General features: G+C 46.9%; 1 protein-coding gene across 1 annotated transcript; it reads right to left on the bottom strand.

Annotated features, from left to right (window-relative positions):
* Nucleotides 1–1,981: 1,981 nt before the first annotated feature.
* On the bottom strand, nucleotides 1,982–19,971 carry ACTA2 (actin alpha 2, smooth muscle). The gene is made up of 9 exons (XM_039222029.1): nucleotides 19,866–19,971; nucleotides 15,823–15,977; nucleotides 14,028–14,156; nucleotides 11,222–11,332; nucleotides 9,088–9,172; nucleotides 8,304–8,465; nucleotides 6,689–6,880; nucleotides 5,301–5,482; nucleotides 1,982–2,282 (listed from the first exon to the last, which is right to left on the bottom strand). The coding sequence occupies exons 2-9, from the start codon at nucleotides 15,949–15,951 to the stop codon at nucleotides 2,139–2,141; spliced, it is 1,134 nt and encodes a 377-aa protein (XP_039077960.1). The 5' UTR covers nucleotides 15,952–15,977; nucleotides 19,866–19,971; the 3' UTR covers nucleotides 1,982–2,138.
* Nucleotides 19,972–22,521: the final 2,550 nt, after the last annotated feature.

Genomic DNA, 22,521 nt, shown 5'->3' with positions numbered 1-22,521 from the left:
GAGTCCCCAGCTCTCATTATCTGTGGTGTTCATCTTCATTAGCTCAAGCTACAGGCCCAGAGAAGATCAGAGAGGCTTGGTTTTTCTGGGCCAAACAGATGTTAAGTCTTGGGTGAATCTCTGCAGTAAAATGCTGCACTGGACAGAGACCCCTCACTTGAAGGACAACCAGCGGTTGCTGATCCCACTCGGACTTTCACACACAAGACAAGCACCCCCAGCTGGATTATCTGGTGAGGGTGCCAAACAGCCCGGGCAGAAAAGTACTTGAGAGGAAAGCTCTTATGGGTAGGGAAGGTGTCTGTGCATCTTTGTACCTCCCAGGCCACATGGATGAAAGAGAAGTTGAAGTGGGCCACTCCTCTGTATGATGATATTAAGGGAACAACATCTGTTTCTTCATCTGCGAAATGGACGCAATAACAAGACTGTGCCCACATCGTCTGAAGAACACATGAGGGAAGATATTTACAAAATCCTCTGTATGATGATGGACACCAGTGGTCCTTGGATGGTATTACGAACGTCCCCATCCCTTCTTGTGTGAATAGGTCCGTAGCCTCCCTTTCAGGCACAGATATTGATCAGGAGAAGGGAAACCAATGATCCAGATGTGGAATGAGATTTTAGAGTGCTGTTTCTTGTTTTTGAAAAAAATCTGTTTCCCCTGAAAGACTTAAGAGTCATACTTTCTTCTAACATACAGATGGTCCCAGCTCACAATGGTTCGACTTAAGATGTTTTGACTCTATTTTTGTGCCAATACCATACTTGTCTTGATGATGACAGCTACGAAATAAGTTAGGCAGAGAAGGACAAATATCATATGTGTGCACGTATAGGAGGATTAGGAGGAACTTAACAGAGGACCAAGGGGGAGAAGAAGGGCGGAAATGGTGGGGGAAAGGGAGAGAGGCAAACCATGAGAGACTCTTGAATGCTGACAATAACTGAGGACTGATGGATGTGGGGGGGAGGAGGGATGGGCATGGAGGAGGTCACTTGTGGGGATGAGCACTGTGTGTTATGTGGAAACTAATTTGACAATAAACTATTTGTAAAAAAAAAAAAATTAATTAATTAAAAATTAAATGTTAAAAAAAAAATAAAGAAAAAAGATGTTTTGACTCTAGGATGGTGTGAAAGCAAAAGGCATTCAGTTGAAACTGCACTTTGAATTTGAATTTAGATCTTTCCCCAGGGCTAGTGTTATATGTAGATCCCCTCTCCCGAGGCTGGGTGGGAGCAGAGAATATAGCTCCCAGGGTCAACAACAGACCCCGTTCCGCCACTCTGTACCCATATCCCGTCTTTCACTTTACAGTGTTTCATAAATTATGTGAGATACCTGACACTTATATATACATATATATATATAAACTAGGCTTGGTGTTAGATGATTCTGCCCAACTTGAGGTTACTGGAAGTGTTCTGAGCACATTTAAGATCACCTGGGCTAATTTCCCATGTTTGGAAGGTTTAAGTACGTGAAATGCATTTCAACTTACTGTATTTTAAACTCGGGTTGAATTTGTTGGGCTGTAACCTCGTCGCAAATCAAGGAAAGTCTGTATATTTATTAAGCTTCATATATATTTGCTGTATATTATAATTATACATCTGTGCATGTGTAACACACAGAGTTACTGTTCTGTTTTCACACAGAAGTCTGCCAGTACTGAAGTTATAAGACAGCAAAGTGATATAATGGCCCGGCAAGTTGTGAAGTCACTGTGGGTTATCCTATTGAAACGTTTTCATCCATGTTTCCATTTACCTGTGTCTTTTCAGATTCTTTCCACTTACAGCATTAGTTGAACTTCCCAGGTTAGTATGATTGTACATTTTCCTGGGAAGCATCCACATACACAGCCCTGTCATGTCCCGGGATGCGCCACTAGAGGGAGCCACTATGTAACGGGTGAGGTTCCCCCTACAGAAACCGGTGAGTATCAGGCGTCCGTACATCAGAGGCCAAGGCTTCAGGTTACCAGTAACATGTTTCAGATTTATTACAAAACACGTAGGTAACAAGTCAGAGCGTTGGCTAGGAATGATTTGGAAAAGAATCGAAGGCGTTGTTCCACAAAACATTCACAGTTGTGTGCCAGAGACAGACAAGAGAGCAAGGAAGTGTTTTAGAAGCATTTGCGGTGGACAATGGATGGCCCGGCCTCGTCGTATTCCTGTTTGCTGATCCACATCTGCTGGAAGGTGGACAGAGAGGCCAGGATGGAGCCCCCGATCCAGACAGAGTATTTGCGCTCTGGAGGGGCAATGATCTGTTGGCCAGGAGGAGAAAGAAGGGCTGTTAGCCAATCAAGGCAGGGCCGGGCATGCCACCATGGTCCCCACTAGCTCAAGTTCCATGGACAGGGGGACAGTCTTGGCTGTCAGATGCCTACCCCTGACCCCACCCTAACCCCAACCCAAGGGATATGACTAGGCTGTGAATTTAGAGACTTTCCAATGAGCGCATTGGTTCCTCTGGTTCCTTTCACACCATCTAGTCCAAAGCACCGGTAACCACTCTAAGGGGGTCAGTCTACTAACTGAGGAACGAAATGTGGGCCCCAAATCCTGCATGGCCTCCACTCCGAAGCTCTGTCTCAGAACTCAGCATGACCCCAGCATCCTCAATGAGAAGCTTTGATTGTACCAGAGCTTACTAGACAAGTCATCTTCCGCCTGAGTATGTCTACTGAGATGCACTGTTTCAGACAGGGGGCCCAGGGTCCCCCTGACGGGTGACCATTTCCCTGGGGTAGCTCCCGGTTACTGGCTGCCTATCTCCGCCGCACTGGCCTGACATGCAGCCCATGCTAACGTGACTTAAATGAACAGTTTGGGCACAGAGAGCAGTGAATCAGGACAGGGGCCCCCACCACCCGCAGTAACCCAAAACAGGCAGCTGCAGTTGAGTAATTCCTGAATCCACTCCAAACTGGGACACTTGGGTAGAAACAAATGTGGGCACTTGGACAAAAAGACAAGGTATTTCTGAAACCAAGGTGGAAAGGTTTAATTTCTGTTTATTCCCCCAAACTCTCTTTGAACATTTGTCTTTAAATACAAGTAGCTGATATTTACTGAGTACTTCTCATGTGCCTAGTATTCTGCTCAACATTTTACATGTATTATTCTCATAACCACTTTAAATAAAGAATATTGAATCAGTGTTATATTCCACGTGGGGAAACAGAAGTTGAGAATTTCTTTTTTAAAACCGACTCCATGCCCGATGTGGAGCTCAAACTCACAACCCCAAGATCAAGGGTCACATGCTCTCCTGGCTGAGCCAGCGGGTGCTCCTGAGAGAGGTATAAGCAGCAGGTGTAAGTCCCACTGGCTGCCCACCTGTCTGACCCAATATTCAAACCTGGATCTCTGCCAGGTGGTTTTTCGTTTGTTTGTTTCATCTCGTCTTATTTTATTTTATTTTATTTATTTCTGAGAGAGAGAAAGACAGTGTGAGAAAGAGAATCAGAGAGAGAGGGAGACACAGAATCCGAAACAGGCTCCAGGCTCTGGGCTGGCTGTCAGCACAGAGCCAGACGCAGAGCTCGAACCCTCGAATCATGACCTGCGCCGAAGTCGGACACTTAACCGACTGAGCCACCTAGGTGCCCCTCGTTTTATTTTAGAAGTAACTTTTCCATCTGGGGGTAATTGTAGATTTACAGAAAAGTGTTAAAAGACAGTGCATAATGCCTATAGCCCTCTCTCGGTTTCAGTTTCACCTAATGTCATAACCTTACTGCCCCAGGGTTTTAATGGTTTTCTCTCACCGTGCTGGAGCCCGAAGTTCCATATTTATTTTATTCCAGAAGTTCAGTTTGGAGGAGCAGGAACCAGCCAGCCCCATCTGCAGCTGCTGTCCGCGCTACACCCCCACCCAGGCTGGCTTTGTTGGTGAACCCAGAGCTGGTTTCATGTCTCTCCGTCCAGTGTGGGAGAGGAAGAGGGAGATAGCCGATCAGAGGAGCATCCAAGAAAGACCAACCTCAGGAACCAGTCTCTCTTGTCACCATGCAGTCTTTCAGAGCCTGGGATGCAGGCAGAGAGCTCTGGTCTAGTACTCTTTTTGTGATCTGCAAACCCTTTTCCCAAGAAAGAGAAGGGAGTGCAAATCACAGAGAAGGTGTCTGAATACTTCCTGTGTGTGTGATCTGCACGCGGAGTGCCCTTTCTCCCGTTCCCTGTGACGGGGGTCAGAGAGTCCCCGCAAGGCCTTCTGATTTCAGAGAGTGATAACAGCTTTTGAGAAGGCACCGGGCACATGTAAGTTTGCCTCCAAAGAACGGTCTCTGTTTTATCTCTGAGTTCGCTTCACTGGGACTCAGAACACAAGAGAGGGGTCTGTGGTGGCTCCGGGACCGGGCTGGGTCATCCTGGAGTGATTCTGCGCTCTGAGCGCCTAGATCAAAAGGCGCACCTGACAGAGAGATGAAGATACAACGCTAATTCCTGGCCACTGAGAGGTGATCACTGTCGGTAGCGGAAAAAGAGTATATGCTATTGAATCCACAGCTTTTAAACCTCTTCAGAAATATGTGCGGCTCCTCTGATTTTTTTTTTTTTTTAATTTCTCTATGTGAGATGCACTATTTTTATGGTGGGGAAAATGACACAACGTATATTTTTAAGAGCTATAACAGAAATCATCTAGACTTACTACGGTGATTGCTTCACAATATATATAAATATTGAATGAGGCTGCACAGCTGAAACTAATATAATGTTATATGTGAATTATGTCTCAATTAAAAAAATAGAGGGATACGCATACACCAAAGCTCTGTTGACCTTTACTCCTGAAAGTAGCTCATAGACAAGGTAATTATAGATTAAATTTTGTAGAGAATAATTTAGCTTCTCCTATGAACTGGACTGACTTATATCCTATGAAGAGTGGAACTTTTTGGGGGCGCCTGGGTAGCTCAGTTAGTTAAGTGTCTGACCCTTGATTTCTGCTCAGGTGACAATCTCATAGTTTGTGAGATCGAGCCCCACGTCAGGCTCTGCACTGACAGCACAAAGCCTGCTTGGGATTTTCTGTCTCCCTCTCTTTCTCTCTGCCCCTCCCCTGCTCACACACTCTCTCTGTGTCTCTCAAAGTAAAATGAATAAACATTATTAATAATAATAAAGAGTGGAATGTGTGGACCTTGACCCATTGCCTAGTCCTGGAGCCCGTGAGCACACGGGAGTAACACATGACCTCTGAAGAGCCCATCACGCCTGATGATGGGGTTGGTGCCTCTGGAAGCAGAGCCATGGCATCTGACCCAGAACCATACCTTGATCTTCATGGTGCTGGGCGCCAGGGCCGTGATCTCCTTCTGCATGCGGTCGGCAATGCCCGGGTACATGGTAGTACCCCCGGAGAGGACGTTGTTGGCATATAGGTCCTTCCTGATGTCAATGTCACACTTCATGATGCTGTTGTAGGTGGTTTCATGGATGCCGGCAGACTCCATACCTGCAAAGGAGACACAAGCCATGACCCTCGGGCGGTGGGCGTCACCCAGGTCAGACACGGAAGACCCAAGTGAGCTGCTGGAGGGTCTTACAGTGGACTGAAGTTTGACAGGAGCCACAGTGTAAGAACCACCCATCTGAGAGACCAAAAGGTCCTTGTAATGCTCAAATCTAGTGAGGAAGCCCTGATGGGGCACCGCCAGGGGCGGAGGGTGACGACATCACATTGCTGAGCTTTAACAGACTCACTTCTAGGTGGAGTTCTAGTAAGGGCGGAGCCTTCAGGCTCCCCATGGAAGGTCTTGTGCACAGCCACATGCCAGCCACAGCTCAGGACCACCCCTCCACCCCCCACTCCCCCTCCACCCCTCCACCCCACCCCACCCCCACCCCATGTCTCCCTTTCCCTGCTCCCTTGCTCACACCCCTCAACACTAAAGGGGGCTGACTCCCTGGGGAGGTGCTTCATCTGATTTGGAAAAGGCTCTTTTCTTTTCAGTTCTTTTTTATGTTTATTTATTTGTGGGGGGGGGGCAGAGAGAGGGGACAGAGCATCTAAAGCAGGCTTCAAGCTGTCAGCAGAGACGCGGGGCTTGAACCCAAGAATCAACCGTGAGACCATGACCTGAGCCAAAATCAAGAGTCCTATGTTTAATTGACTGAGCCACCCAGGTGCCCCACAATCCTCATTTTATACATGAGGACACGGAGGCTTGGGGGTGTTAAGTGGCCTTCCTTCCTAAGCTCATGACAATAAAACTGACACTGAGCACGGGCTCCCAGCGCCCACCCTCTATAAACAACTACGCTAACCTTTGTCCAAGGTCAATGCTAATGTAGGAACAGGCTCTTCCATTTTTCTCTCCCCCACCCCCTACTCCTCCCACAGTCTCAGCACTCAGCGTATGCTTCCCATCCATCCTTGGCTCCACTGTGTCCTGAGCACAGGCAAGATCTGATTTGTTCACCATACTCCATTCACCAAGGATGTTTGGGGCTTGACTACAGCGTAGATGGTATTTGCTTAGAAAGAAAACTCCTGGGGTACCTGCATGGCTCAGTCAGTTAAGTGTCTGACTTTTCATCCTGGGGCCCCTGTCACACACCACCACACGTGTCCCCACATGCAGAAGGGTGCTGATGGCCAGGGGCTGGCAGGACGCAGGGGGTTAGGGTGCTCTCCCCTTTCCGGGACCCTGGGACTTACCAATGAAGGACGGCTGGAACAGTGTCTCTGGGCAGCGGAAGCGCTCATTCCCGATGGTGATGACCTGTCCATCGGGCAGCTCGTAGCTCTTCTCCAGGGAGGAAGAGGACGCGGCGGTGGCCATCTCATTTTCGAAGTCCAGAGCCACATAGCACAGCTTCTCCTTAATGTCCCGGACAATCTCACGCTCGGCTGTCAAGACACAGATACGAGGGTTTGCCCAGGTGGTAACAGTCCACCCGCCTTATGTCAGTCTCTCCCACAATGTGGGTTCCTTCAAACACGTGTGTAAGTTCAATATTCTGCCTTCCCAAATCCGTGATGGTAATTAAACTATAGAGAGTCCACAGGGGAACCACTTCTGTCCCTAGAAGAGTGGTAGGTTCGTAGAAAATATTGTCTGGGAAATGCAGGGCAGGGGTACAAGGAGTTGGCCAGAGAAAGGCACAGAGCCTTTCCGTACCTTACGTTTTCTTTTTTTCAGGATCAACGATTCACTCTCCACTGTAATTGTTTTATAATAGTTTGCTTATTGGATTTTCAGTTGACCAGGAAGTCTTACACTGAAATCTTACGCTTTGGGACCCCCACAGTTTTCAAAAAGCCCCAGGGATCCACGGTGCTTCTAGTTGACACTACTGGCATATTCATTACCTTCTAGAAGGAAGCAGGCCCTGGCTCAGAGCCAGTCCTGGACCAGAAGGCTCAGTGGTGCATATTGAAGGGGGTGTGGAAGAAGCAGGCAGGCAATCCCTTCCAGACTCCTGCACTCGGAACTTCTAAGCTATGGGCTCCATCCAGTCCCCCGGAAGCTTTTGGAGATATTCTGGGGTTCTTGTGGGGAGCAGAAGAGGAATGTAGAAATTCAACTCTCTACCTGAGAAGGAAGCTCGAACATCCACAGGGCTCAAGCTCGGAGTCTGTAATAAACCTCAGGCATGTTCCAAAACTGAAACTTTAGGACAGCACCAGATGGAGAGCGGAGGGAAGGCCGTTAGGACCATGTGCCCCAAGGATGCCCCAACATGTCTAGCACCATCTGACTCTGCCTCTTGTGGGTGCAGACCAGGGGGCACCAGCACAGAGGCCAAAGACACGTGGATAGCTTCCTGCTGGGTCGGTCTTCATACTAGCTAACAACTACTGAATTACTGACTTACAAATATTGAATTACTCAGTGTTGGTGTCACTTCATATCACAGTCGTGTGAGGGCTGATGCCCCACTCACAGATGAGGAGACCATGGATTGGTGAGTTGGGTCACCCTGCTAGTGCGTGGCAGAACTGGGACCCACACCCTACCTAGATGGTCACCAAGACTACCAACCAGTGCGCCATATTGTCTTCTGTCTCTGTGCTCCCAACTTTCTATTTGTGAACATAGGAGGTTAAGAAATGCCCAAGTAACACACCCCTGACAAGTTAAGCTAGAGGTTCTCATCATTCTTCTCAAGAAAGAAGCGCATGCTTTGCCCTGGGTGTCAGATGCCGGCCTCACCATCTGCACGGCCCCCTCCCATCATGTCCCTGGATGGTGGCCAGGGTCCTGGAGGTTCCTGTGAAGAAGAAGCGGCCCCTACACCCCCGGCTCCTCACTCCCACGGGCCTCACTCACCAGTGGTCACAAAGGAGTAGCCGCGCTCAGTCAGGATCTTCATGAGGTAGTCAGTGAGGTCGCGGCCAGCCAGGTCCAGACGCATGATGGCGTGGGGCAGGGCGTAGCCCTCATAGATGGGCACGTTGTGAGTGACCCCGTCTCCGGAGTCCAGCACAATGCCTGGGGGACAAATACGCATGACAAATGTCACCACGGCCCCTGGTGCGTGGTCCCTGGCTGGCCCAGGAGGAGGGGAGTTTCTGAGTGTCTGATTTGAAGAAGACAGAAAGCATGTAATAGGAGAGGAGAGTCAGGACAGGCCTGGGGAATAAAGAAAGAGCAGGAAGAGAGAGAAAGTCCTGCTGGAAGTACAAGCTCAAGGGCTTGTTTTCATTATTTAAGTTTATTTATTTATTTGTTTGTTTGTTTGTTTGTTCAGTTTTGAGAGACAGACAGAGATAGAGCACAAGCAGGGGAGGGGCAGAGAGAGAGGGAGACACAGAATGGGAAGCAGGCTCCAGGCTCTGAGCTGTCAGCACAGAGCCTGGCGTGGAGCTCGAACCCATGAACCGTGAGATCATGACCTGAGCCGAAATCAAGAGGTAGCCGCTCAACTGACTGAGCCCCCGGGCGCCCCTCAGAGGCTTATTTTTAAAGGTTCAGGAGGAAGACCTTTCAGGGCTGGGATTAGCCCTGTCAGGTCTAACTTCCCCGCCATCCATCCATACCCTATGTTGATAACCATCAAAGCCCTCAAGTGCTGGCACACTCAGTCGGGGATCCCAATCCCGTGTCCACCTACCAGTCGTACGTCCAGAGGCGTAGAGGGACAGCACGGCCTGGATAGCCACATACATGGCTGGGACGTTGAAAGTCTCAAACATAATCTGCAAAGCAACCAAAAGAGCTTAAGTTAGTGGTGTCACCAGTGTCGGGGAGAATGTTCAGGAGAACACCCCATGTGGGTGGGCTTGGAATACAGGCGGGCCCGCCTGGTTCTGGGTGGAGGCAACTAGGTGGGGGGCACACGTGATGGTGGGGGCTCTGCGGGCTCTGGCCGTGGCCCTGGCTCCCGTGTGACCTAGGAGGCCTCACCAGACTAACAAGCTGACTTTTTGGCCTTCATTCCTGGCCTCTCAGTGGCAGATGCAAGAGCCTGGCCTAGGGGAGCTCCAGTGTGAGCTCCAGCGTGAGCAGTCTAGGACGCATGCATGATGTCAAAGCCGAAAGACCAAGGAAAGACAAGATTTCGGTTTTGACGTCTCTGGTCTACAGAGGACGAAGCTTTTTAAACCAGAAGCTGAGATGGGTTTGGATCGGTCCAGTTCTGGGATTTGTGTGTACTTGTTGAGTCAATGCCAGCCCTAGGCTCTGAGGCCACTTTGGCTGCTGTGGAAGGTTCTTTGATTCCTGGAAGACGAGATCTGCCTCCTGGTGGCAGAGGGCAATGTATGAATGCCAGGGCCTCGACTCATGTGGTCTGGGGACGAGATCAGAACCAGAGCCCCTCCAGGTCACTCGTGAGAAGTGTGTGCCCACAAACATGACCGTGGGCCTCCATCTGTCCATCGGCGAAGCGCCCCCCAGGCCATCCACCAGAATGTCTGACGTGGTTTGCCGGAGGGCCATGCTTCCCGACTAGTTTTCTGCCTGCACACTATTCATGGGAACGATCACACCCGTCAAAAATGACATCGCTTGCCTCACGGAGTGACTCCCAGGCACACAGATGTCCCCATGGAGAGAATGACCACGCAGGTATTGGGGTAATCACCAAGCACTCTTCTGAGGAAGCGGCCCTACAGTATTTATATGTATTGTTCTCCAAGGTCAAAAGATCCTAGGTCAATGCCAGGCTCTGGCACATCTAGCTGTGTGACCTTGGGACAGTCCAATGTATTGGATCCTTGAATTGTTCATTTATATGATCAGATATGTAATTATATAATCATGTATACAATTTTTCATTTATATAATACGGCCTGCTTCACATTGCTAAGATTTAAAGAGACAATGCATGTAAAATGCTTAATCCAGAGTTTAACTATAGCAAGCATTAAAGTGACATCAGATTTTTTTATTTGATAGCTCATCCAAACTGAAAACCTGATCCAGCTGGTGGAATGGATGGTCTCCTGCCATAAGGTCTTTGAGTTTCAGGCAAGTCACAAGAATGCCAATAAAAGCTGTTCTTTGCTGGGGCACCTGGGTGTCTCAGTTGGCTAAGTGGTTGACTTAGGCTCAGGTCATGATCTCGTGGTTCACAAGTTCAAGCCTGGTGTCGGGCTCTGTGCTGACATCTCAGAGCCTGGAGCCTGCTTTGGATTCTGTGTCTCCCTCTCTCTTTACTCCTCCCCTGCTCATGCTCTGCTTCTTTCTCTCTCAAAAATAAAATTTAAAGACATTTTAAAAAAACCTATTCTTTGTTGAATGTTTAGTATATGAGGCACCATGAAACACATTCAACATTTTGCCTCCTTAATCTTCACATCAACTCTGAAAAATAATAGCACTAATATTATTCCCAATGTAAAGGCAAGGAGACTAAAAATCATAGAAATTGGGTGGATTCATTAAACTCACGTAGCTGATGAGTGACAGATCAGTTTGCAAACCTTGTTCTGACTCAAGAACCAAATTCCCCCCCATACTTTGAAATGATTTATCCTTAGAAGTTTTTGACCTAACATGTCACTCTTTACAATTAAATATTTTAATTTCCTATTGCTTTGGAGTTAAGAGGAAGTTTCTGCAGTAAGGACGTGAGTCCCATCACGATATTTCTGTCCTTGGTATTCCCGGAGTTCCTGGAAAGTGGCAGGTCTGGTCCATAAGGGAGCTGCTGGGCACGCCATCTCTCTGCTCTCCTGCCCCGCCCCTTTCCCACTGGACTCTTCCCCAAACCCAAAGTGCTGGATCCTGGAGTGGCCGCTTACCTGGGTCATCTTCTCCCGGTTGGCCTTGGGGTTCAAGGGCGCCTCAGTGAGCAGAGTTGGATGCTCCTCAGGGGCAACACGAAGCTCATTATAGAATGAGTGGTGCCAGATCTAGGGGGGGACGGAGGAGAGACACAGTGATGTGATGCAGCCAAGGGCTGCGACCCCAGAAAGGAACAAGAGTGACTTAAATAAAATGAGGACCGACAGAGCATTCCAAGCACTCATCAAATGTCCACGTTTTTCCTGACGCAGGCACCGCAGCTCAGAGACTGTGCATAACTTACCCAAGGATTCACATCTCATAAGTGGCTAAGCAAACACCCAAACCCAGGTCTGTGGGCCAGGACGGTGCAGTGGCTAATGACACAGAATCTGGAGTCAGATCTGGTTCATATCCCAGCTTAGCCATTTCTTGGTTATGTGAGTCAAGGCAAATTTTAACCCATCCCAGCTCACTCACCATGCGCAATACCAAAATACCTAGTATGCCTTTGCAAGAACCCTACAGTTACTGTGTAGTCCAGTGCCTGACCCGGAATAAATATCTTCGTATTCAGCTATATCTTTCTTTTAAAAGTAATCTCTGTGCTCAGCGTGGAGTTCGAACTCACAACCCAGAGATCAGGCATCTCATGCCCTACTGACTGAGCCAGCCAGGCACAAACCATGTTTTTCCTCCTACTTCCACTTTAGTGAATATTCACGGGAAATGGTTTAGTTCAGCAAGTAAAAGGACAAACGAGTGAATGCATGAATGGGCAAATGAAGCTGACCTGAAAAAATGTAGTTGCCATTTTTGATACTTTTCAGGAAATCTCCCTCTGCAATGTGTGCTAAGAGGCCTCTTCCACCCCCTCCACCCCTCCTTGCTCTCCAGGGCTAGCTGAAGCCTGCTTTCGTTGGCACGTTCTGGACCTCTCGTTCGTGGCCAGATATTTGACCTTCAGGTGTTTCCCAAAAAGCCTGTGCCTATTTGTGGTGCGCTTGTATGATGTACTTGGGGCATGAGTGTGTTTGCTTTATGGCCGAGCACCCTCTTTCATCATCAGATGCCAACGAGAACAAACCGTTGCAAAGGGGGTGAAAAGAATAATTTTTAAGGGCCAGAAAACTCTCCCCTAGCACCAGGAATATTACATTCACCCAGAAACAAAACAAAGCAAAACAGAAACAGCTTGGGAAAATTGATAAATTGACAAAAACTAGATTGATTTCCAAGACCCTGGATCTTGTTCCAGTTTCTCTGGTTCTAAATTTGTGATTTCTAGAAAGGAAATAGGGCGCTTAGAGGTTATACCCCTCTGAGGGAGTAAAAGCAGCAGAGAGCTCAAAAAATCCCATATGCTGTGGTTACCGTGGAACGGGACTGACAAAACAATGGATCCCCCCCTCTCCACGACAAACCTCTCTGCCCCTCCCACCTCTCTCTCTCTCCCTCTCCCCCGAAGATGCTTTAAATTCCAGTTTTAGAAATGATGAAGGGCTCTACTCATCCCAATTCTCTAGGGGTGTACAGTCTGAGATGCTGCCAGGTCCGTAGAGAAGCTCTTAGGAATATTTCCTGCCGCTGCTGACGGCGTCTCTCAGTGCAAACTGCAGCCCTAACCAAACCCAGCATCTCAGACTAAGCAAACCTAAAGAAATGTAATTGTTATGTGTGTGTGTGGATGTGTGTTTGTGCCTGGATGTGTGAGTGTATATGTGTGTGTGAAGGTGTGTGCGTGCCTCTATGTGTGTCTCTGTGTGTGTGTGTGTGCGAATGCATGTCCGTGTGTGTATGTGCGTGAGCATGTGTGAGTGGTGTGTGCGCGCATGTGTGTAGGGAGCTGACAAATAAAATCCGGATATTGTGGTTCTAATACATTTTGCTCTATTAAAAAAATTAGTATCATTTTCCTGTTAGTCTTTCTGCCTTTTCTCCAATCACTTGGGTTTCCATGATGCCTAATGCCAAATATCAAAATCCTAGGATTTAACTCTTCTCACAAGCTCTTTTATATGAATGTGGGAGATAAAGCATTTGCTTAACAGACCACAGAGAGAGACCTTCTCAAATACTTATTTAAAAATGTCTGTCAGTTGCTTGCGCTTCAGTGTGCTAAGGGACCGGCAGGAATGTCCCAGATCTGCAGTGTCATGGCTCTCCCTTCTACCGTGACAACTAAAACGCTTTAAAAAACATTCAAGGTGGGGCGCCTGGGTGGCTCAGTCAGTTAAGCGTCTGACTTCGGCTCAGGTCATGATCTCATGGTTTGTGGGTTCAAGCCCCGCGTCAGGCTCTGTGCTGACACCTCAGAGCCTGGAGCCTGTTTCAGATTCTGTGTCTCCCTCTCTCTGCCCCTCCCCTGCTCATGCTCTGTCTTGATCTGTCTCAAAAAAAATAAGTAAACTATAAAAAAAAAAAAAAAGTTCAGGGTGAATTGATGAAAAGCTTTCAAGCAAGCATGGGCAAGGCAGGGCTGCTCCAAGCTCTCCTCCACTGGAGTCTTCGCCTCCTGTCTCCAGGTGGGGGGCCCGGGGGTGTTGCCCCTCCTCTCCCCGCCCCTCACCCGCTGCTGGCCCTGGGAAGGTAATCCAGTGCAACAGACTCTTAATTCCCACCACTGGCAAATGACTACTGTTCCCATCCGCAGAACAGTATCCTTCTAATTAGTGTATAAACCCTCTTAAGCAAGGGATTTGTGTCTGTTTTTTTTAAAAGAAACATTTCTGGATTTTTTTCAATAGTAGCAACATATTTTCAACCAGGAGCCACAGAAATGAGGCATCCTGAGTCCTCCACATACAGAGAACCTCCCAGTACCTTTTCCATGTCGTCCCAGTTGGTGATGATGCCGTGTTCTATCGGGTACTTCAGGGTCAGGATTCCTCTTTTGCTCTGCGCTTCGTCCCCTACGTAGCTGTCTTTCTGTCCCATGCCCACCATGACTCCCTACAGAGATTCAACACAGCGCGAGTCAGCCTCCCCAGTGCTAGAGGGCGGATTACAATCCAGCCACTAAGGGTTAAATCATTGCGATAGAAAGTTCCTCTTCTGGTACCAGGAACATGACATTCTGTCTTAAGGTCACTATGTTCTGAAGCAACATCCCTCAGTTGATTGGCTACAGGCCTGAATCAGTCTCCAAATAGCAGAGGACCCTGTGGGTAAAGCAACTTTACGTTGTGTTTTCCTGTCTGCCATATTGCTTAGCGAGCTCTGTGAGGGCAGAAACCCTGCATGTCTTGTTCACCACTATGACAAATTGCTGGGAACTTATGTGTCACTCAACAATTACTTGTCAAATGAATGTATGAAATTTTACACATGGGTGAAGTGGCGCTGTGCCTCTTATAAATCCTTGAAGCTGTTAAAATTGTCACCCACCCAAGTAGGTGAACATCTTCTAACCATTAGAAGCAAACGCATTCTGGCTACAAATGACTGCTCAGTGCTTGCTTTCTAATGGATAAATCCATACCAATCAACAGTAAGACATTTGCCTAAACTAGTCGGAAGTATTTCTATTTATTTTTTATTTTTTAAATATAATTTATTATAACATTGGCAGTACAGTGTACACAGTGTGCTCTTGGTTTTGGGGGTAGAGTCCTGTGATTCATCGCTTACAAACAACACGCAGTGCTCATCCCAACAAGTGCTCTTTAGATCAATAAAGTGAAGCTTAAAAAAAAGTCACAAAAGAAAGGGAATTCTTATTGCTGGGATTTTAAATTGCCCTGGAGTCATTGTTTCAGAACTGCAGAACAGTCATGGCTAATATAGATCCATAAGTAGTGGTTTGTGCAAAATATCTCCATGCATACAGTTCAACAAAGAAACAGACCTGAGATATCATTCAGAGGAAGGGGCTATTATTCGTTCTTGTGACTACATGCCAAACTGAGAGCCATGAATACCAATCAGATAGGGTCAAGGAGCCGCTACATTTCTGATGTGAAGAATTTAAGATGAGATTCTCAGTTTTTACCACATGGCTGCCCCCAATATTTTGTTTATACATAACATTCTATAAAATTAGCATGTGGCTGTCCACATATATTGTGTAAAGTATGTAAAATTACTTTCGGTAACAATGCTTACTTTCATCTAATATCAACATCTTTGAGAGTGAGTGCAATAGGCTTTTATTTTAGTTTATTTCCAAAGAGTAGCTACGGTACACATTATTAGGTAACTCATTGTATTTCTGATGATGATAATGATCATATTGAGATAAAAAGGAACAATGAAAACAGGTGAACTTTATATCTGATAACAACTCACCAGATAATCGGTCTACAGTGTATATGAAATTCACACGTATTCCTACACATCCATCATCAGAGGTATATTTTTAGCAAGGTAACATCATTTCTGGGCAGAGAGCAATAGACAGTCTGTGGATACTCATGGACACCCAGTCACAGACGGACCTCATCTGTAACCCTGTTTCTCTCTATTCCAATTTGAACTTTTTTATTGAATAAATCTGATGTGCAACATTGTGTGATTTTAAGGTGTACAGTTGTTATCTTGATGCACTTATGTCTTGTCACGTTATTGGAGAAGTAGCGATATTTATCACTTTACATAATCACGGTGCAGTACTGCTCACCTGATGTCGGGGGCGTCCCACAATGGACGGGAAAACAGCGCGGGGGGCATCATCCCCGGCAAAGCCAGCCTTACAGAGCCCAGAGCCGTTGTCACACACCAGGGCAGTGCTGTCCTCTTCTTCACACATGTTGGTTGGAGCTGCTTCGCAGGGTCCTATGGGAACAGGGAGGAAGCCGTCCCCCACTATCATCCAGCAGCCTTGGCACTTAACTGTCCACACCCACCTCCTAGACCAGCTGTAGAGCCCTTCTCTATACTCATGGAGCACACAGCACTGACACAGCGGTCATCTCAAGGTACTTTAATTAGACTGAGAGCTTTCTGTAAGCCAAAACTCAGACTTGGGTGTTCATACAACGGGCCTCCAGCACAGTGGCCGGCACATCGCATGTGCTCATAAGCACTTTACAGAATAGCCAAGCTGGTGAATAAATGAACAACCGCAGATCACAGACGGGAATATCAGATCTTCACAGAGACAAGTCACGTGTCATATGTGAGAGAAGTCTCTGGAATTTGCTGTCTGTATCAGCCCAAACACATTTTTCTAGATGTGTTATGATACTTAAGTGTGTTCTTAAAAAGGTAGATTTTGAGGGATAGGCTGCATGTGAAAATTTGGAAATGTTGAAATGGTGAATGTAAGGTGTTTAAAAGAAAAATCTCAGGGTGCCTGGGTGGCTCAGTCGGTTAAGGGTCTGACTGGCTCAGGTCATGACCTCATGGTTTGTGGGTTCAAGCTCCACATCAGGCTCTGTGCTGACAGCTCAGAGCTTGGAGCTTGTTTCGATTCTGTGTCTCCCGCTCTTTTGCCCCTCCCCCTCTTGCATTCTGTCTCTCACTCTCTCAATTATAAATAAACATTAAGAAAAATCTCTTTTGGGCCCAGAGAACTTTTATTTTACCTTTGGAGAAACATTAGAGCCAATCGAAACTTTCTAAGAAGGTGCTTTAAATTTTAGGGGCCACAGTTATTCTCCATTAATAAAAATCACAGCTAACCTAAAAATCCAAGTGAGGGAGAGTCTAATAAGTTATATCATGTACTTTAATATTTTGCTGCTATTGGGAAAGATAAATTAAAAGATAGGGACAAAGTATATTCTATGTAGGAATAATAGATTAGAGATAGCAACATTATGTGATCCTATTTAAAAATGTACATTTATGCATTGAAAACAGGTTAGTTATATTCACCAAGACATTGGTGAGTATTATTTTGAAGTGGTGGGTTTTGTAGGTGTTTTTAATGATCTACCCTGGGTCTTGTAATATCTTCTACATTGAGCATGTATTCTTTTAGTAATAAAACAATATTTTGAACATCCAACTCTTAAGCTTCGATCCTATAACAAAATTTGAGAAGTGGGACCAAAAGCAGCAGCTTACAGATTTGGAGAACTGAAGGTCTGTTAGAGAGACCATTGCCATGCAACGCCCTCAAGTTTACTAAAGAGAAAACCCGGAAGAAGTGTTTTGCTCAAGGGCACACGGGGCATTGAAGGCAGAGTTGAATCAGAGATCAAGTCTCCTTGGCTACCCCTTTGACTTTCAATTCAGATTCCCTCCCAGTTTTCCAAGCAGAATTATCCTATAAAGAGAGGGACACCCCAGTTCTCCGCCCAACTTTGAGATCCCAGGATTTTAAGTGAGGAAGATTCTTCTAAGTTGATGAACTCATTGCACACCCAGACCAGATATAAAAGGCAATTCTTTTAAGAAAATTTCTGGAATATAGGAGAAGGGGGAAAAAAAGCTTTTGCTTTTTTCTGGAGTTCTGCCAGATCATTCCCATGAAATTGATGCTGTATCTTTCCGAATGCTGCATAACACTTTGCAAAAGCGTGACTCTCAGCTGAGGCAATGCATTTCAAAGTCCAGGACAGGGACTATTCCCTCCAACTGACAAACAAGGAAATCAGGACTCAAGGAGTTGAAGTGACTTGTCCAAGATCCCAAGGCTGGTAAAGTTAGGACCACGGAGATGACAGAGTATGATGATTATAGGCTTGGACCCTTCAGTCAGACTGCCTGGGTTTGAGTCTAGGCTCCACCACCTAGAAGCTGTGTGACCTACTAAGGTATTTAACATCTCTAAATCACAGTTTCCTTCTCTGCGAAGCAGAAATAATTTCAGTACATGCTATCCAGAGTTCTTACAATGGGGAGTTAGATTTTTAAAAGCATTTAAAATGATTTGTAGTGGCATACGCATTATGCGTGTCCATAAATGTTAGTTTTAAAGTTAGGATTATTGATAGCATGATATCACTACGGTCATCATCCTGATTTTTCTTTATTTTTAGTTTTTGCTTTCTTTCCACACTGCCTCCAGGTGTAGCATGGAGATCCTTGACCTGTGGATTCCATTCCTAAGAATGGAAAACAAGACTCGCCAAAGGCTTGCTCTCTCCTTCCCCACCCCTCTCTTCCCTTTCTAGACGCTGGACACCACTAGGCATTCCTGTGATTGCCTTCCATTTTAGCAGGTAGTGAAGAAGTGAGAAATGTACAGGAGACCAGATGGGACGGGAAGCGAGGGTCGGAGGCATGTGTCGGAGGCGGCCAGCACCGGCGGCAGGCTCTCTGTGGATGCGCTAAGCAGACTTTGCAAACCCAAAGAGCTGAAAACAGGATGAAATATTTGGAAATAGGACACTCTGAAAACGTGACAGGATGATCACCATGAGTGCACATCCCCTTCCTAACTCTGTCGCTGGCGGGAGGGCTGGGGGCTTGAATACGCTGCAGAAAAAGTAGGTTGCCCCAGAGCAGCAGCAAGCATGCAGAAAATGAAAAAAACCTCAAAATTCACTAAATGTGTTTTTATTTGGTAAAAACAAAAATGCCCAGGAGGGATTTTCTAATCTCTCAGATGAGCAGTGGCACTAGAGAAGTCTCTGTGTCCCCAGGAAGAAGCCGGTTCAGTGGCGTCTAAGCCTTATCTAACCTGAACGAGCAGCTGGGTTTGGAGCAAAGCATTTCCTAATTAGGTAAAACACATTCGAGCGTCTGCTTTTGGAACTGCACCCTGGTCAGGGGGTTGCTCCAACTGCTTTGCCTGCATCTTGTGCCAAAAATGAGTAGTTAGTGTGGGGAAGGGGGGAGGGGAGGAAGAACACTACAGTTTCCCAGCTCATCCGTCTTGAAATGCAAACCATATTTAGTCATGGATCACAGAATGGAAGGCTTGCTCAGTGTGGAAACTCCAGTCCAGGCTGAAGCGGCCAAACCCTGATTTCCAGCGAAGTTCAGCCTGGGAACTGCCTTGTCACTCGAGGGGCGGGGGTGGGGGGGTGGGGGGGGTGAGAGAGAAATGCAAACCAGACATCCCTTAGGCTGAGACGCGAGCAGCTGTCAGATGCTGCCTCCCTCTTTATTCACAGAGAAAGATACAGCTGTTTTTCCTGCTGCACACTGCTGTGAATGACCAGTGGAGCGTGCAATGTACAGCCTGGAGTGTAAGTTCACGGACACACTCGAGAGACATACCTTTCCTGCAGAAGACACTACCAACTAGAGCCGCAGGAACCCAGATGCAAATACACAAACAGCCAATATCAAAGACAGGCAACTAGACTCTGCTCACTTCTCAAATGCATTTCCAGGCACCTCAGCTGCACCAAAAATACCATCCAATGAAAAATCTCCACACCAAACCGAACCACAAACAAGCACTAGAATTCCTGGTGCCTCAGTAGAAATAACCGCCTAACTTTTGAAATCGCTGGATTGCATCTCTGAAACAGCACGGCCAGATCGGGGCTTTTGATGTAGCGTAAACAGATTGTACAGGTGACACACAGATTCTGTTCCGTCTTCCTTTCCTCCTCCCCCCACGCCAAACTGCATCTTAGCCTTGTTCTTGATATGCGATAACGAGAAGCTAAAAGCTACAATCATCTTTTTACTACAATGTTCATTCAGAAATTGCAGAGGGCACAAGCCCAAGCACAACTCTGCAGATGATGTCCCAGTGCACTGAGTAATGTCAGAGCTGCCGGGATCGGGAAGTCACAGCCCTGGGTCCGAGCCACTTACCCTGACAGCGCTGGGCTGGGCTTCTCCGCTCTGGGTGGTGTTCAGGGAAGCTGAACGCCTCCGAAGGGTTATATAGCCCCTTGGCCTGCTTCCCTCCCCTTCGCTTCCCAAACAAGGAACAAAGACAGACTTGGGCCTGGCGTTCAGGCTAACACGGCCATATAGGGGCCTCAGCACAAAACTCTCTAATCTGGGTGGCCGGAGGTCTGGGTCTCTTCCACCAAATTCCACTGCTCCGCTCGGAGAAGCGGGAGGCAGGTCAGCGCCTGAGGGGAGATAAACACCCGGGGCGGCAGAGCGGCTGCTGAGATGCCCGCTCGCCCCGGGCTGAGCGGCGGGGCAGATGCGCACACCTTCTGCACATTCTGCAGAGGAAGCCAGCCCGGGGTCGCGCTGGCACTCCAGGACATTTCCTAGGGAACCCAGCACAGAGAGGAGCGGCCTTGAGAAGTAGGGACTTTTAAGACCGTCTCCTACAAAGGAGGCCTGCAATTAAGAAAGGTATTGTTTCGGTCATTCATAAAATACAGGGAGCGCACCATGATTTAATGGTAGTCATGCTGTGTGGATAAATGGAGTCCAAGTGTGATATTCGTGGAAGCAGAAGTTGACACTCAGGCAAAGTTGACGGGCCCACATTCTTCGCAGAGGAGCTTGGGAGTGAGGATTGCCTCATCCATTTTGGGACATCAGATGTCTATCAGCTTGTCACTGAGTCACGTAGTAGAATGATTAGGGGCTGTTCCTTTGACCCAGAGTCCACGCAGCACCCTGTCACAGAAGCAGTGTGGGAGAGAAAGGGCTTGGGAGATGCTCTGACCCTGCTCTCCACCTGCTGACCCATTTGACAGGTGAGGGAGAGAGAGACCGGGTGACGCACACATTTCTCAAAGACAGGTAATGTGTTTGCGGCACGAATCTAGCTTTAGGCTCTCGTTCCCAAGTGTCAGTGGATGAGCTGTTTCATTCGTCCGCCCTCCTCCTCCAAGCCAGGGTTCTGACTAAATTCATAATAGAAATGTTTGTGACGGATATTATGAGTATTTCTGGACTGCTGACACATGAGAAAGAGCCCAGAATGAACGGCTTTATGTTGTAGCTGTGGCCAGCTGTACAGTTACCACATCTGGCACATTAGACCTGTGGTGCACACGCACACACGCACACACACATCCATCTTCGAGAAATTGCATTGTTGATTATTAGAAAATTTCAAACGGCAGGGCGCCTGAGTGGCTCCGTCAGTTAAGCATCCGGCTCTAGGTTTTGACTCTAGTCGTGATCTCATGGTTGGTGAGTTCCAGCCCCGCATCGGGCTCTGTGCTGACAGTGCGGAGACTGCTTGGGATTCTCACCCCCCTCCCCCCGCCCTCAAAATAAATAAACTTAAAAATTTTTTTTAAATATTTCAAATGGCTTAAGACTAAATAGTAACAGATTTCTCTCTGTTTTCCAGGAATTTCTCAGCGGTGTCTAGATTTTAACCACCAAAAAACACAACTGTCTGAATATTCAAAAATGAAGACAACACAGTATAACATGAAACTGGGTTTGGGGACTGAGCCAATGGTTTAATCACAGAGATCATGTGAAGCAAACATTCCTTATTTTCCTGGTTAGGAGGGAAATTTGAGCTGTCATATTCTTGTCTTACGCACAATCTATGTCGTGCTCGGTAGCTTTGTAAAATGAGTATTTCTGTAAATGCCGAATACAAGACTGGGTTTTCACCTTTACGATTCTTACATCATTTCTTCCTTGATTATACTGGTGGACACCCACGGCTCTGGCAATAACCAGAATATGATACAAAGAGACATGCAAGGAGCCTCAAGATTTCATTTTTCTTACACGTTTTTCCCTTTTTTTCTTTCTCCCTCCCTCCTCCCCTCTCTCCCTCCCCTGTCTCTTTCTCTCTCCATTTTCTTCATCTATGATACGAACCAGGGAGGACCTATTACTGAAAATAAACTTCCAAGCAAGTGATTAAATGGTCTCACTGTCTGGGTTTGAGATTTATGCTTCTGCGCCCCATCCAAGTCTCTTCTCTGAGAGAAAGCAGCGTTGGATGAGCGTGTGTGTGCAAAGAAATCTCCAGCCAAGTGGCCAGATACGTTCCGTATCCGACGAGTTATGGGCCAATTAGAAACAGAAGTGTCTGATGTTGCAATTCAGGAAAACTATAAAATAAATTCCAAACTATAAGCACATAGTCAAGAATCCTCTCCAGACGTGCTGTTCTACAAACATCACACACACCATCTTGGTAACACTATCCAGTGATGATTTATTGTAAATCCTTTAAGATCTGAGACAAGTGTAATCCTCTCTGGGGCCCAGTCTAGAGCTGAGTAAGCAGTGAGTGCTCAATAATTGCCTAACAACATCTGGGTTATTCTCTCTCTCCATCACCTTGTAGGTTTAAATCGGGTCATGTCGATGCTGGCACACATCCATTTAATCTGAATTCTGGTAGGAAAGTGATTTTTTGGGCCAATGTCAAGAATTTAGGTCATAGGAATTGTTTGCTCTAGACTGATGACACCCATTAGCTATTTTATTCAGCCCATAAAATTCATTTTGTCTCATAAGACGCAGTGAGGGCAAGGCACCCATCCTGTCTCCCATTCTTGACATTCTCTGGGTTCTGGAATTC

The sequence above is a fragment of the Hyaena hyaena genome, unplaced genomic scaffold, assembly GCF_003009895.1.
Source record: "Hyaena hyaena isolate Hyena2069 unplaced genomic scaffold, ASM300989v1 scaffold_1038, whole genome shotgun sequence".
Lineage (NCBI taxonomy): Eukaryota > Metazoa > Chordata > Mammalia > Carnivora > Hyaenidae > Hyaena > Hyaena hyaena.
This window is presented reverse-complemented; position numbering and strand designations above follow the sequence as displayed.